Source organism: Pygoscelis adeliae, unplaced genomic scaffold (genome assembly GCF_000699105.1).
Source record: "Pygoscelis adeliae isolate BGI_AS28 unplaced genomic scaffold, ASM69910v1 Scaffold14, whole genome shotgun sequence".
NCBI classification, from domain to species: Eukaryota; Metazoa; Chordata; class Aves; order Sphenisciformes; family Spheniscidae; genus Pygoscelis; species Pygoscelis adeliae.
Window position 1 is genome coordinate 1,556,117 of NW_008825109.1, and position 17,754 is coordinate 1,573,870.

Here is a 17,754-nt window from a genome sequence, read left to right on the forward strand (position 1 = left end):
AAAATCTGACATAATATCAGATATATATAGACAACGTTGCATTCAAACAAACACATTCTCACCTAATCTTAAACCACTCTCTTTTTTTCAAATCTCAAAACTAAAAGACTTGCTGTATGTGTTAAAAGGGAACAAGGAGGAAAATATTACAGAGACAATTAGTTAATATTTTTTCAACACTGGACAGCTGTCATAGTGCAGACAACTATATTTACATTTTTCCGTTTATCTATGAAAAACTGCTCCTGAAAAGTCTATTTCAGTAGAAAACCTGAGTGAAAAACAAACTTGAAACAAATCATATTTGTAAATGTTAAAAAATATATTTTCATCATCATACACACATTTTCTGGTTAAGTAGATACACTTTTCTTTAAAATTAATCATTGTGATCAAATAAAAGAGCAAGAAAATGCAACTATTTAGGGTAATAAGGCCACATTTTGCTCTAGAACTTCCTTTGGTAATTATTTTGTTACACTTCTGTGTAAAAATAATGGCATATGATGGATCAAAAGGTGCTGAACAATTTTTTACAGTTATACAGTTTGTTCATATATGTCTAAATCCTCAGTCTCTCTGGATTTTAAAGACTGGTGATACAAATTGTATTGATGATGCCATTGTGAGAATTATATACAAGTGTTATTTTTTGTGATCTCCTCTTATATGATGACAGTGTACAAAGCGATCCATAAGCAATTTTTTTCTCACTCTTTTTAGAGGGTAACAGTGCCAGTTGATGTCTCTGCATTCTGAACAACAGTTTTACCACTGCCCTGAAGCATGTACTATTAGAAAGGTAATTCTAGTCATATTGATGGTTTTCTGTCTCCTCCCATTTACATTAGAAGATGAGTTTGCACAATGCAATAACTATTGATTAAGATCTATAACCCTAAAATAATTGCTTTTGTCTGTAGTTAATAACCTCTTACAATCGTTGCTGATATGAAGTGTTTACATAGCAGCAGCTACAAGTGAATAAAGCTGGGTCTACACAGGTTAGATTAATCTGCTCCATAACACCATGAAACTTCCTAAAATTAACTCCTATCCACACACAAAGATCTCTAGCTCAATTAATATTTCAATCAAATACTTGAGTTCTGGTTGTTCAGGAATACTGAATAAGTACTTAAGAGCAGAGTCCCTGTAGTGCCATAGAAACACAAGAAGAAATTAGGATTTGTATCTTAAATGGGAGCACCTCCTGGATTATATTAATTTCATAAGGAAACTATCATTAGCTACAGCATCTTTGTAGAGAACTGCAATAGAAAGGCTAAGATTGGTGAGAATGAAGAGTGAATGGGAATATTTGAGGCACAAGAAGGAAAAGAAGGAAAGAAGGAAGGAGGAAGAAGGAGGACAGACAAGAAGAAAAGACACAGCAGGAAAAGACATCTTAGGCTGGCCTATGCTAATGGCACATAGATTATATCAGGTCATCAAGACCAGAGGCATGTGTGTATCTTCACAAGACAATCAGACCTTGGAGACGAAAACAGTGAACAGTGATGACTCAAAGAGGTGGGGAAGGACAGAGAGACAGTTGGCAGCTCCATAAGGGTAAAAAAAGGCTTATCTAAAACCTGAAAATTGTTGCCAAACTATGAAGAACCCAGGAGATGTGAGGAAGACTTGACAGCTGGCATCCCATGCTCCCCATGTCATTGCAGAAGATCCTGGACCTGGCATCTGGACACAAGCATGGGGGGTGCCTGACTGCTGGACAGACTCCTTAGACACACACCCATTCTAGTGCTTGCAAACGTGAGACAGAGTGTGAGTGAGTGAGACCTGTTTTGTTTTGGGTTTTATTTTAAATATTTTTTTTTCCCTCCTATAAGGTCTGGTATTGGTATCTGCTAAATTGCTGATACAATTGCTGCAAAATAATTTCCTACTTTCCTGCTACTTTTCCAAAGAAGATTAAGCCGAATTCAGGATCTTCCTCCTTATCTTCAGACAGCTCAGTGGTCTTTCAGAGTATCCAAAAGATCACCTAACTTTCTATAGCAAAGACCACGTATGTCAACTTCACTCCTCAGACGTAACAGAATCATAGAATAGTTGGGGTTGGAAGGGACCTTTAAAGGTCATCTAGTCCAACCCCCAAATGTACTGGCCTCCCATAAAGGCAAAGATTCTTCTTAAGACTGTAGTTTAAGACTGAAAATCAGCTCCCATAGCAAGAAAGAACAATCCTGCCCAGATCCCACAAATATTAATGCTCTACATATGGTTGACATTCTTTTGTAGGTCTCAATCAGGACATTAAGACAGGTCAGGTGTTATTAAATTACAAATTATCAAGAAACATCAAGAGAAACATCTCTACCATAAGATCAGGCAAAATCAGTGAGACATTATCATCCCAGACTGAAAGAAAATGCAGCTTTCTGACATGTCGTACATGGTGACCTTGTCAAAATGTCTCATTCCTACTGACAAAACAAAATACAGCGAGTGAATACAGAATGACATGCAGATGAAGGAGACTGAAAAACTATATGAACAACAAAATAGCGTGGTCAAAAATGTGCAAAACAATCAGAGGAACAGAAGAACAAGAAAGGTGAAAAAGGATGACTGATCGCTCTCAAGTGGAAAAAAACTTCCTTTAACCAATCAAACCACTCCAACAGCACATTCAGCTATTTCTTTCATGGAGGAAGAGAAATCTACAGACTAGAAGAAAAGGTTATATACATTTCTGTCATTGCATTTTAGGCCTTGTTTTCTACAACATATTTCAGACTTCCAAAATGTTCCAAAGTGGTCCACATTTTTCTGATTCACATCATCATGGTCCCAAATGATCCTCAATGATTTAGTCAACAAAAGCTTAGTAGTAACTGCTGCTCAGTAGCAGCTGATTTTATTTCTCTGTTCATCAGGTAGTTTATAATTCTAAAAAGAATTATGACTACTAATCACTATTTTGTTGCTCGATGAGTGTCCTTTTCAAATAGTAAATCTAAGCCTGAAGTCATCGGAATTCGCATCATGTTTAAGATGAGTGTTGTTGGTTCAACCTGCACACCACTCGTGCATTGCTGGTTCATTAAATAATCTTGGCAAATGGCTACAGGATTCTTCTGCGTTTTAGTAATTTGCATGAAATAACTAGATAGAAAATAATACCATCAACATGTTAAACTGCAAAAAGAGAAAATGGAAATAATAAAAAAATACTTTCTCAAATTAACTTTCCTTAAAAGGTTAGCTACCCAGTGCTGGTGACAGACAAATTAGGTTATGCAGCACTATATTTTCTCTCTCTTTCTTTGTGATCCACATTTTGTATCTCTTCTCCATTTTAAAATCTAAAGGCCTTCCAACCTAATCACTCTGGTCAATTAAGAGGTCAGAGATAAGTCTCCAATACTGGATGCCTTGTGCTACCTATCTGAGCAGCAGCAATTAAATTAGAATCACTTTACACTCTTCTGGGATATGTGAAACCTCTTAAGGCTGAATGAATATTCTTGCTCCTCCTTTCCTCCCCCACAATAGCAGAAAGCATGAGCATTTTCAAGAAGTGCTCTTCAAAATGCAGTACAGACTTCAGGCAGATTTTTCAAAGAAGTACTCTGTGTCAAACAGCAACTTCTGCCAGACGTTTCAGAAGGAATCACAGTAGAAATGGGGGACAATTTGTCTGCTATAATACATTTTACCTTGTTCCTACAGTTAGATTAATTTAATCTCTGAAAAGAAAGCTTACTATTTCTTCTCTGAAAGTTATTCATATTCTCCATACCTATGTACATGTCCAGTCCTTTATGAAACAAGTATTGCTGATTACTCACTGTTCTTTCTGATATCAGCCCCAGATTGTGATTTGAGTTCGTAACAGGCAATTGTTAGTATGTACTAATAACACATTTTGAATCCTACTTAAGACAACCTTCTGTTAGGCTGACTGCATTAATATAAGATTCGTCTGAGATCAAGGAGGAAACTCAGAGTTGACAGTCATGGAGAAGAAAACCTGGATTAAAAAAATGTGAGGTATACTGAAGAGATATGGAAGGCTCACAAGTATATAATCTTTGAGACTTATGCAAATGAAACCTTAGTGCTGATTGTCCAGTTATTATGGATTCTTTCAATCTTTTTGATACCATACATTCATCAAAATACTCAAATCTTAAAGGACATAAAATGATCCTCGTCTCCTAAACACAAATTTCTTGTTTCTAAGTAGAAGAAAGGGAATAATCTCGGGTGTGGTTTAAAGACAAGGACATGAAGATCATTGAGCTTTGCTTTCAGATAAAGCAAGAGAGTGAGTATTTACCCCCAATGAAATTCCCAGTCACTAGTATCTCCTTTGCATTCAGGATAAATTAGCTGAAGCATCTATAATGATCTAAAATATTGACAAGAAACAAGGAAAAAATGTAAGATATTAAAAAGCTAACTATCAAGAAAGATGAATGGTCTTGGCTGAACAGAGAAATTGGAAATACTGGAAATTTAATGAGTTTGAAGAATGTGAAGAGAATATAAGTGAAAATGTCACGTATTAAATGCCAGAAACATAATCGAATAAAGAAAAAAAGAAAGAAACAAACAGCATGAGGTATAGACTGGGGATGGGTGAGGAACCTAATCCTGCATCTGTGATGCAAAAAAATCCAAAATAGCAAGAGCTAAAAAGCCACAGTCCTGTAAAAGTCAAAACAGCTTTAATAGTGATTTTACAGTGGCCTATTGGGGTAAGAAAGTAAGACAAAAATCCAGTATAATTTTCAGCTGTATATCCAGTGAATCATATTAAAGAGTAGAGAGATTCTGGTTTCTCCTGATAAAACATACATAAAGCTTCAGTTGAAATACAGCTATAGTTCCATGCATACGAATATAAAAAGATACACATCACACAGGTTGTAAGAAGAGTTTTGAAAGAGTTACCTGTGTACAGATCGCTAACTGACAGACAAGCAATATGATCACAGCTAGATGAAAAAAATTGAGGGTTAATATACCCAATTTTGGTTGACTTGAACATATTAATAAATTTGGGATGAAATTATTCTAAGTGAACAGCTGAGATGGAGGTACACTTCCACCTTGCCCCCCATTTTTTTTAGTAAACAAGTGGCTAAGACACTCTCTAGGAATACAGACAATGCAACTTCAGCTCCCTTTTCTGTCTAACAGGATCTGAAACCATACCTCCCATTCTCTGGAGTGTATTTTAACTGCTGCCTTAGAAAAGATATTCTAGAGAGAGGAGCTCTCAAGTCTTTCCTTTGGACCACAATCTCCACTGCACAAAGATCAGGAAAATTATTGAGAGTGAACTGGAATCCCAGATGAGTCACAGTTCCCACATTACTGATTAGTTTTTTCATTCACACGTTCACAAACTACTGTGATATTCAAAGTAATGGGGAATGCAATGACTAAGTACAGACAGCACCTGTAACTGTCCCTTCTTGATTCAAGGGAAAGGTGCCCTTTTTTCTCCAATTATTTTTCATTATGAACTTTAAAAAGTAATATTTTCTGTTGGGAGAAGACTAAAACATATTTATTCATAACTCATTTTTATTAAGTTTTCAGGAAAATCAAATCTATTTTTCAGCAATCATCTTTTGGAGGATCTAATGACTCTAACAGGAATATAATCTCCTACTTTATCTATTTCTTTTAAATGACTGTGTAGACCAGTGCATATCAATCATCTCCCAAAGGTGGGCAATAATAAAAAGACAAATATTGAACCTCTCTATTTGAGCCTTCAGTGCATCTTCTCTCATAGTTCTTTGTCTTTTTCCCACTCTGTCAATCAGTAAAAAAAGAAAAAAAAGAAAAAAGTTTATTCTCGTAAAACACATAGATACTCTGAGTAGTCCTTCTAAATATAGCCTACATACATAAAACATAGATTTTTATCTAAACACACTTTTTGAAGACCACCTTTCTCTGTACTAGCTGGCAGGACATGTATCAGCCCTGATTGGATTTCACAAGATGTCCACCTTTTCTAGCATATAAATACCTTTAAAACTGGCCCCAAGGACCTTCTATGGAGGGGAAAAAAAAAAACAACAAAACCAAGACTAAAATACTTCAAAAGTGTGTCCTTCAAAATGTTTCAAAATATGCTTGTAAAGACTTCATTGAGCATTTAAACTATGCAAACCCATAGTATTCTGATTTATGAAGTGATAATGGATTAAAAGGGAATAGGGTATTTAATAGCAGCAAAAATAACTGATCTTCTCATTTCCAGGAACTCAAGATTTTCTGCTTATGCAAGCATCCTTCCTATTGAAATAATTCTGCTAAGTACAGAAAATATATGTAAATTACCTCACTTTGAAAAAATAATAAATGAGACACAAAACAAAGAGCACTCTCAATTTCAATAATAGCACCCCTCTAAAAACTTTCCACTAGAAAAAAGCAGAATGGAACAAATGTAAGCTTCAGAATACAGTACTGCGTAGAATCACAAATAAATTCACAAACATTAATGGTCCAGGTTGCATCTGGTGGGACAAATGCAAACTGACAAAAAAACAGAGACAAGAAATCCCCAAACCCTAAAAATCAATAACAGGGACTGATTTTTGTCAGACAAAAGATGAGAAAGCAAAAAGGAATTATTGGTGATTTATGTTCCATTAGTTGCAAATCTAGGTGAAATAACCCTTTGTGTTTGCTTCTAAAAATGTCATCCTGGATGCCATTTTCAAGGAATTCAGTCTGACGTTAAAAGACATGTCATAACTTTGAGGATCCAGGCTCCAGTGTCCCAGAAATCTGTTTATATAGCTCATAATGTAATTACAACTACCTTAAGACAGATGAGACAGAAGGCAGTGATATATTGAAAACTAATTGAAAAATGCAGTTGTCCAGAAGCACTTGTGGGGAAGAGGTCTCTGAAAAGCTGCTCAAAGCTTCAGAGTTTGAAGTGAAATTTTTGATGTTGTCACTCTCAATCTATTGAAGAGCTGACAGACAATCAAACCCGTCTGGCTGGCTGGCAGCTCATTTTGCTGGCAGGTGGCAAACAATTAGACACACCAATTTGTGCCTCCTGATGACATTAAAGCATGAAACTAAGTTGTATGCAGGGCCTAGTGATTTGTGTGAAAGCATTTCAAAAATAATACTCTTTGCCGTGGCAACTCATTTCAGACTGCCACCTCCCATTACGGCTTTGAGCGGTGAAGACGACAGACTTGAGTTACGTGCGGTGCAAGGCCGCTTCTGTTCAATCCGTCATCAGCGCCCCCCGAGACCTCAATCCCCTCCTTTCATCAATATCACCTCATCATTTACATTCGATAGTACTCGAACTGCTGCATACATTAACTACACACAAGTCCTACTTGATAAAACATGTTGGACACATTTTCTGCTTTTATATTTCATTTATAACCACACAAATTCTATGGAAGAATACACTGTAGCCTATTACACAACGACTCTTACGAACATATTAGCAACGTACAATTAAAAGAACATGCAGAGCAAAACACATCAGATTAAATAAGATAGAATTCTTAACTTCAATTCTATTTACAGGAGTTTCCTTTGTATGGCGTTTACCTGCATGTAAGATCAGTGATTATAGTTCAAGGAATATCTTTAAAACAACAAAGATACTGTTATTTTTCTACTAATTACTTATTACCTCAACTCTTCTTTTATAAGGCACTCAGCCGTCCAAATGCAAAAATAAAATTAAAAAAATCTAGCCTCACAAGGACTAAGAATATCTTTTGATTAAAGTGAAAAATACATTTCTCTAACCTCAATTTGCTTATAAATATGGAATCACTGTGTATATTTTATAAAAACTGAAACAAATAAAACCTGACAAAACAATACACTTCATTGCTCATGATTCTCCCTAGAGAGAATAAACATGACCAATAGCCACATTGCTCAGTGAAGTACCAAAAGCATAAACTACAGCAACAGAAGATCCTACAGAAATATGGTCCACAGGCATAGTGTTAGCTTTTAAAAAATATGCAGTGTATATTATTTAATTGTTATTTTATATCAGTAAACACAATTATATTTACATGAGCAAGTATGGAAAAACAATCACTCTGTAATTTTTGTCAGTTTTTCAATGATAATTGGGACACTATAGGCAACACGAAATGTTCATAAACCACCACAAGCTAAAATTCATGTTGCTTTCTCAATATTTTAATTAATTCTAATATTATTTCAATATACTATTCAAGGTTTTTCCCCCCTAGCCTTTGTTTCACCCCCATGAAAAGTTACAGGGTTAGGATCTCATTCTGTTCCTGCTTTGTAATTTGAAAAAGAAAACCGACACCACCACCCATCTTTTCCCTCCAAAGATTGCCACAGTGGTCAAGTAAGTACTTTGAAAATAGGAGCAAACCGCACAGAGAACTATTTGCCTGAACAGCGGTCATAATTCCGTAATGCAGCCATGAGGTGCAACCAGCCAGTTGAGGTCTTGTGGGCTAAGGACATGAGTATTTTCATCAAGATACCCACAGTTCAATAACATCCGTTTAGTTGGAGGAAAGAATGTAACACTTCCTGATCTGCTGAGACCTGCCTGAACCTGCCAATTTTCCCTTCATAGCTGTTGGTTATATTAAAAAGCATGATCTACCTCACTCACCAAAATCAGACAGCAGGATCTTCTATGTAAGAACAACAAAATATCCTAACAAAATTGATGTAAATGGGTCTTCTTTTGCCTAAACGTCAACCATTACCACTTTTTTCGCTGAAGAAGTAAACAATGCCAAGGGCTGACATGGTACAACATATGTTACCAAGATACAAACACAGCTGTACATTTTGTACAGGAAATCATGAAATCACAACTTGGTCAGGAGGGTAACAGGATAGGGAAAAAACAAACCACTGAACCCTCTAGTTCCGAAGTGAACTTATTGAGTATGAAATGCCTATCAAAATCCGTCAGCTCTAAACATGAAGCACCTCTCAAATAATTCCATAATTCTGTTTTAGCAACTACTAATAATGATGTTCAAAATCATTACATGTACAAGCAGTCACATTGTTGCAAGAAAAATCTAATACACTTAATACAGGTTATGGCCAACCTACTGCAGCCCTTTAGAGTTTTTAATGTTTTCTTATAAAGCGATAATTTAGAAATGCAGAATAAAACTCATCTCTTCAATCATCTTGATGTTAAGTTCACTCTAAGATGACAAAGACATCTCATGAGCTGATATGCTCCATTTTAATTTAGGTGTCTAGCATTTTGTGAATTAACAACAACCCTCTGAATGAAGTATTTTTCTTAATTGACCCAGGTAGAAATTCAGCTGCATAGGTTCAACTAAAGTAACCTTTTGGTGGTTACAGTTAGGTGCTATTAATTCTACACACAGCACAAATTTTTGTGCTGCTTAATGTAGAAGAATTCATTCTAGAATATGATGGTTCCTCACAGAGGATAAGGAAAAATCCCTAACTGTATAGGAAAAAAAATATTTTTCACTTCACATTGAAACCACTCTAAAGTCAAAACATGCAGATTGATGAACAAAAAAATATCCTCTTAATGAAACAGTTGCTAAATGAGATTTCTCTGGAATGGCCTTAAGACCTAAAATATTATTAGAAAGGGATATATTTATTGCTTCTAAAGCACACCTCAGTTTTCCTATCTTGATCCAATCTTCTTTGTGACAACAGATGATATCTGACTTTTTATTGAACTATTTCAGAAAAGCAGCCTCAGTACCAATATATATAAACAGACAAAAAGGCATCAGCTTTTCTATGGAATTCATAACGAAAAAGTGCTTCTTCACTTTTATTCTAAAATTCTCATGTATCTCCTTGCACTTTACTGTTTACATTATGCTGAAAACATCGATTGTGTATTGTTTTTCTGAAGACTTTAATGAAGACATTTCTGATATTTTTGCAGGTTTTCTGTAAATGCAGATGGATTTTTCTCATAAATCACAACATAGCCATTTTTTGTTTGATTTTTTATTTCCTCCAGAACTTTAATTCTTGTACCTGCATGATGAACAAGTATATTTCTACAACTTTGCTTAAAATTTTGAGACATGTTTTACCATACCTTTGAGTTAAGTCTTGATTCCATTTTTTACTTTTTAAAAACATTTTTATGAAGAAACCGCAGGGATCTTGTCATACTGGGAAATGTAACCACATCAACACTCATAAGAGTTAGCTCTTTGCACAGGTTAAGAATGAACCCACAATGGATCAGGTTACCCTTCTCCTGGAAGGATGTTGTCAATTGTACATCTTATCACAACTTCTATGTTCAGGATAACTGAGATGGACTGGACACTTAAAGAAAAGTATATTCATTAGAAGCTGGGAAGCTACAGCCTAAAAAGAGAAACAAAGAACTCTCTGTGGAAATGTTCAGCAGTTTATTTTTAAACACTAATTTTTGAACTTATTTGCTGTTTAAAGACCTAAAAGGAAACTGGTTTCCACCATGACCATGCAAACAATTTGCTATGGTCGAAACATTTCAGTACCAGAAAACAGTGCAATGATGGATCCAATTAAGACTTAAGCCTTTGAAAGAATATTTGACTGAATTTCAGCACAGTCTGTTCTATATCAACAGATATTACCCCTCCTCCTCACTTGTTTTCCAAATACCTCATAGACTTTTATTCACTGCTGACAGAGAAAAACAAGGTGAATTACTTTTGTCTATACCATACAGTCCGTTTTGGTAACACAGAAAAGGAGAAGTAATGCAGCTGGTTTTTAACATAGTCTAATACAAATCAAAATAAGAATAACTGTGTTTAAAAAAACCAAAAAATCCTTCAAAATTCTGAATTACATCAATAAAAAATAATGAATCCAGCCATATACCTGTCAAATGAGTGAAACTGCATGGGAAGAATAGCCTGAGCTTCTCTCTTCAGTGCAGGATCTGGGTAAGGGATCGGATCCGGACCACATTCTGCAATTTCAACAGGGGCTGCCACAAGACTTTTCAGTATTTCCTTGACATTGATGCCTTTACTTTGGCTGATACTGGATATTGATGATGCAGGTTTCAGGATTTCACTGGGGCTTTCCGTTAAGCTCTCCTGAGATTTCTTCACTTCCGAAGACAAAGTAGACAACAGCTCGCTCATAGCATCAGGGCCTGTGCTGGTCTCCAAGTCTGTCCCATTCAAAATATTGGGCATCTGTTCATCTCCAATTCCAGAATCTGTATGAGGAATAGAGCTTTCCAGCTGAATATCTTCAACTGGTGTCGGTGTTTCTTTATCTTTGATATTTTCTGGAAATACAGTTGGTGTCTCTGCAGTGAAATAGAGGTTATGAACAATATTTATAACTTAGTTTGATTTTTGTTCCTAAAAATATGATCATAAGGTTTTACAAGACAGAAATGTGTTAGAAAGCCCACAAATCTTAGTAGTTTAAACCTTAAAAACTCATTTTACATACAAAACATTTTGCTTTCAACAACTGTTTGGCATATATAAAGGCTTGGAAGAGGGAGCCCGAAGTTGCATTATGCAAGCTCAGTGACATTTAGAAATTACAGCCCACTACTCGCACCATAATCAAACAGCAAAATACTGCCAGCAAAAACAACATTAAAAATCATAACCTATCGACTGCATATCTGTATGATCTGTGAGACTACTGGAAAAGAAAAATGCAATCACTTATGCTTTAGGATTATTATAAAATTTAGTCTTTTTATTGCTGTCAGCAAATATTAAGCTTGCATTCAAAAGAAAACTGCTAGACCTTCTGTTTGCTTTGTCTTTTGTTTAAAAAGTGTATTATACACATTTTTACACACATGTCATTACATTGAATACAAATTTATTCATACATGAATGAAAAAAAGAAGCATTATTGTTGATTCTTTAGATAACTCCCCCTTCCCCACAACAGGTAAAATTCTGTAATTCTTTCAGGCAAATACTAAGAACAAAATAAACACAGCTTTATGGAGACGGGCAAATGAAATCTGTTGACTTTGGAACACGTCCAGATTGAAATGGACTCTACAACATCTTGTAACCGAGAAAAGCATACCTCTATTAATTACTTCAGTGAAAGAGACACAACAACTTCATTAAACAAGAATAATTTGCTATGCTTAGTGGAAAGTTAGCTAGAGGTGTGAATAACTTCCATATTAATCCTTTTGGTTACATTTTATTAGAGCAACAGACTGTGGCTATTTTTAATGACAAAAAGCTTGCACTCAAACTGATTTTTAAATTTATTTTCAAACTACCTGATTTTCATTGGATCACTTGTCTTGATTACAAAATTTAGCTGGCCTATGTATGAAATAGGAACACTTTTTTTTTTTAATAGTTCTGATATAGCAGCTTAGATATTATGGAAAATATTTTACAACATCCTTAGATGAAGCTCTGCCCTTCTGACTATTCCAAACAAAATGTACTTCAGCAATGTAACTTTAATAACAATCACATAATTTATTACCAATTGTCTGATACAGTCAGGTGTAAAATATCTACATATTTATCACATGGGCGTAAGTGTGCATGTATGCATGCGCACATAAAAAATTCTGTATGAGACTATTTATGTGTTTGAACTAATGGTAGTGTAAACCTCTTCATGTGTACAAGTATTAACAAACAGATATAAATAGAGCAGAAGAGGTTTTTAAAAATACAAAGCAGAATAACCCATTACAAGGAGTATTGTTTTCTTCTTTTAACAGCCATAAACTCTAAAGCCACTTCCTTCTTCTCTTTCTCCTAAGTGCATTAAACACATCATATCAAGTAGATATGAGCCCTGCTTTGTGAAGCAGGAAGTAGAAACTGGATTTATGAGCTGCATAAAATGCACTTAGCATCTGCCGGGTCAGGAAGTAAAAAAATCCGTATCTGCTTAGTACTGCCTATATTTGGCACAGAAGGACATCTGATCCACAGAATGATCCTAATTAATTTTCTGCTTGTTTGTCTCTTTAAACTTCATCCATACAAAGACAACACTTCTCAACTGAAGGGAAGAGTAGAACTGGACTGCCAGTCAAGCAGATTGTTGCCCTTGTAATGTATGGTAAGTAAAATAGCGTAAGGCTCCACTATTATGTAAATGAAAAGAGGACACCGAAAAAAGAAGACGGTCCACTACATGGTGAAGTTAGAGTACACCTAACCTCAATTTTCATTAAGGTCAACAATGCTGAACACAAAACTAAAGACAGGAAAGCTAATGGAAATGCGGTTGTGGAAATTCAAATACCCTAACTAAACCAGGAGAAAGATTTTAATGTATTAAAATCACGGGAATGAACTGACTCCAAACCAATTTTGAAAGAAACAGTCTATGAAATTACTGGTCTAGTAGCAAGTACTCTTGCCAAACAGGTAAGTGGAGATAGCAACGTATGACTGGAGAAAAACACACATGGTTTTTCTTTTTAAGAAAGGGGAAAAAATGATCTGGACAACTACAAGACTTCAACAGTAAGCAAGATTTCAGGATTTATTTTGGAGTAAAGAATAGTAATGGAATGGAATGAGGCAGATTACAAAATGGCTTTGCTCAAAGAAAATAAGGGCCAGTGTAATAAAATTCAGTAAAGCTGGGGTTGTCACAACAGAGTAATTTAGTCAGGAGAACCTGGAAATTAATAGAAGGTGGGAAAAGAAACTGACTAAGAAGGAGTCATCAAATAGTTGCAAAAGAAAAAAACATCAGACTGAAGAAAACTACCATGGGAGTTATCTCATTTAAAATTTTAATAAAGATTTCAGATGAAAAAGTAAAAACATTCTGGTGAAATTTGCTGATGACAAAGTTACAAGGTACAACTGATGTACAAAAGGATGATTATAAGAAGGCATTGTGACAGAACTGCAAATTACATTTAATAGTGAAAAGCTATGCATCCAGTGACTAACACAGAGATTCCCATTATAACTGGAATTCATCAACTGGAAATGACTGGAGAGAAGGACCTGGATACATCAGTCACTGGTAATTATTCACTGCCATGGAAAAGGCAAATGTGATTCCAAACTTTTCTGAAGAAATAGCTCCTGCAATAGTTAAGTATTAATGGCATTAGAGAAGGCTTTGGTAGGGTTCATTATGGAATACTGTGTACGCTGTTATATTTGAGGAAGATGGAAGTGCCACTATGGAGAGCCACAGTGATCAACTGTTGCAGAAAAAAAGAGTTTGCCTGATATAGTCTGGCCAAACTAATACTGAGAGGGTATACAACGCTGTTATACATTTTCAGGATGCAAACTCCAGAGAAAGGATTTAAGCTAAATGGAAGAGTTGGCATGAGAAAAACTGAGTACAAACTCACCAGGAATACATTTAGATTGAGAAGTGACAGCCATCACTATGGAATTAAGGTGCTGGAATAGCCTTCCAGTTAGAGTAGCAAGTTCAAAAATCAGAACTAATTTCAAGACTCTCTAAATAGGACTGTACTTAATTACTCTGCATGTGCCTTGTAATCCTTTGTTCCCAAATAAGAATAAAATGCCTAGAGGATTGTATCATTTGAAGTAAAAAATGGAAGGAAAATTAAATTTGTGGATATAGAATTTAGATATGACATACTATACAATACATAACACTAATTAAAATGATTTAGGAAAAAAATATCAAGAGAAGTTATTGTATATACAGATAAGTGTATGGATACTTCATTTCCACAGAAACTAGACTTGTATCTTTACTTTTCTTATTGTGTCTCTAGTATCTATATGAATACACTGCACTAAGTCAATTAAGCTTCGTCTGATTTATCACCATGAATAACAATCTCGAAAAACTACCTAAACCCAATGCTTTAACTCTCATTTTTAAAACATCAAACAAGCTAAACGAATAAGGGTTTAAAAGGTCCAATTTACTTTTTGTAAATCAAAGGAAAATAAATTCAGAGCAGATAAAACTGGTTAATAATTGCCTCTCAAATAAGAATACTAATAAATTAGTATTTGTGAAATTCAGATAAATATGTCTGAAAAGACATATTATAAGACCTTCTGGATCAGCATTACTACTACTATTTTAGGTAAATTATAAACTCCTGAGCATGGGTCACAAAAACCAACCAATTTTCGTTACAGTACTGCATATCCACAAGTTTTATTCTATGTTCATTTATATGGTGTCATAGCACTGCTGTAGCCTTCAGAATTCAGGAATAAAGAATCAGTACTGAATACTGATTCATAATGTTATCTACTAGAAATCTTAAACCGGTAATGCATATGCTTTTATAAAAATCCAAAATACTTAAAACAATTTAGCAAAATGATAAACATGAACAGAAGCAAAAATATAACTGATTGCATCTGTCTATGTTATAACATTGTGACAGTAAGCCTGTAAATTTTCAGCAAACCTCATCAGTTTTCTGCAGCACAAGGCCATGTCAGTAGACAAAGCAGAAACATTACTAGACGTAGCGATCTCAACCCTGTCAGAAACAGGCAGTTGGAAGCCAGATGCCTCCTTCTTACTGTTTTTCATTGTAACTAATGAGTTCATCTAGTACATTATGGGAAAAATATGGGCTTAAGTTAACTAAATGACATATTGTATATCTAGTGACCTCATCCGTCACACTCCTTCCCTAAAATATCTTGTTTGCTTGTGATTTATGAAGTGTATTGTAATTGTTTTAACCTACTGAGTTACTTAAACAGTTCTTGCACTACTTCCAAATGCCTAAAAATACAAAACCCCCCCATGTTTATTACCTAAATAATGAGACATTTAATGTCTGTGGTAAATATATACATTTTTGTCTTTATTAAAAAAAAGACAACACAAAATATTCTGCTTCTAATATTTATTTACTATTTAAAAAATGGAAAAATTGTGTGTATATTCCTATGGTCTTTTTTCTTTTTAATTTGAAACCCCCCTACTGGATAAAAATCAGCTGAAAATTTTCAAAAGTAAAAAAGTATGAAAATTATTATTTTTAACTGCTTACAATACAACTGAAAATTTATTTGAAAGTCACACTATCCCAAATCATTGTCAAATTTCTGCTGCAAACCATATAGCAACATTTGGTAATGGAAGGTTTGGGGCAATCTTGATATAAGAGTTGCTGCCACCTTTCAGTCTGCACTTGCACTGGAAAATTTATGAGTTGTTTTCTGTATAGCTATCTTAAGGCATTGATAATAACCTTATTAGCTGCCTTTTATAGATGCCTTTGTAGTATTCTACAAACTTTCAGGGACAGTACACTACAAGCTGAAAATGCTTTCAATCCAACCAGGCAGTGATATTATGGCTTGCTCCGTAGGTGGCAGAGTCAACTAATCAATTCCTAAGCTCCAGGCTATAAAGAGAGAGTGAAAAAATTCTTCATAGCAACATCAATCTACTAGTTTTCATATGAGAGAAGCAGCACAACTAAAATGAGATGAGAAACTAAGTACAGGGACAGAATCAAAGAGTAATAAGGGTCTGATTCAAAAGTACATTGAAACGAGTAACCAAGAATGGAGTTGCAATGGAAATTTATACTGTGTCGTAGCACTTCTGTCTGTCTAACAGAGTGCCAGTAATCGTGCACATGAAGAGGTGGAAATAAAGCGCATGCCACGGCAGCATCTGGCTGGTAAGAGCGAAAGCCACAAGTGGGGATACCCCAGGGCTCTGGCATGAACGGCTGAGGGCAGAGGGAGCACAGCTGAAAACTGAGGGACTGGGAAGGTCAGGTATGAAAGATTCTGGGGTGGCTTAGCAATCGGAAGGGCGCAGATCTTGAGACAGAAGATTTAAGACAGAGGCAGTTTCCCTTTAGCCAGGGCGGATTTGTGGGGAGGAAGGATGTAGCTCTGGAGGAGGAAAAAAAGAGAGACTCTGAAATGGGAAAGAAATGGACCAGGAGAGACTTAGGGTGGGGAAATCAAGGTTGGGAAGTGATGAAGAGCCTGCATGGCAGAGGACAGTTATCATCCATTTTTCACAGCTGGACATCTGTACGTCTTCTCTTTTTGCTCACTGGAAATTGCTTCTATTTGCTCAAAGTCTTATAATTTGTTTCTTTCCCCACTATCACTCCTGGACTCAGGCAGACACACAGGGCAGCCCCTTCTACCTTGACCAAAGAAAGAGTATTAAAAAAGCCACTTATGACAGACATAACTCTTGATCTGTTTAGGCAATGTCTTTAATCAATGTCCTGATTCTTCCTTACTAATCAAACCTCTTTCACTCAGTGCTTGATAGATAAGACATCTGTACATCAGTCTGATTGATTACGTGGTTGCCAAACAAAATGTCACCAGCCCTAAAACAATGCATTACCAAGGCATTAGCTAAAAAAGACTTAAGATAAAATAAATTTAAGAAAATGAATGTTATATTAAAGAAACGTCAACTTCAGAGTATAAAAACAGCTGTTTACATTTGAAACAAAAACCAAATACAAATTAGGAACAATATGGTAATACGTATTTTTTTCTAGGTGAATTTCCCTAGTTTTTGTCAGTTTCTAATTTTTTTTGTTTTTTCTATGTTTGTCTTCTGTAAACTAAAAAAAACCATAATGAAAAAAATAGATTAATATCTGTATTTCTGAACCTCTCTGAGAAAGATGATGTTTTTGTGTTTAGATGTTTCTTGCAAAAGTAATTAAAAAAAATAAAAATCTGTCCCCTAGGTTACACCATCCAGCCACAAAAATTAACAGGGAAGCATGAGTATGTTCCATACATATGATGAAACTGATACTAA

The 17,754-nt window shown here is 35.2% G+C and overlaps 1 protein-coding gene across 1 annotated transcript in view; it reads right to left on the reverse strand.

Moving 5' to 3' along the window:
- Positions 1–17,754, reverse strand: part of NBEA (neurobeachin) — a 180,865-nt gene that overhangs the window by 123,787 nt on the left and 39,324 nt on the right. Inside the window, exon 17 of the mRNA XM_009327857.1 lies at positions 10,879–11,317. Coding sequence (XP_009326132.1) covers positions 10,879–11,317 — 439 coding nt within the window. The remainder of the gene's footprint in view (positions 1–10,878; positions 11,318–17,754) is intronic.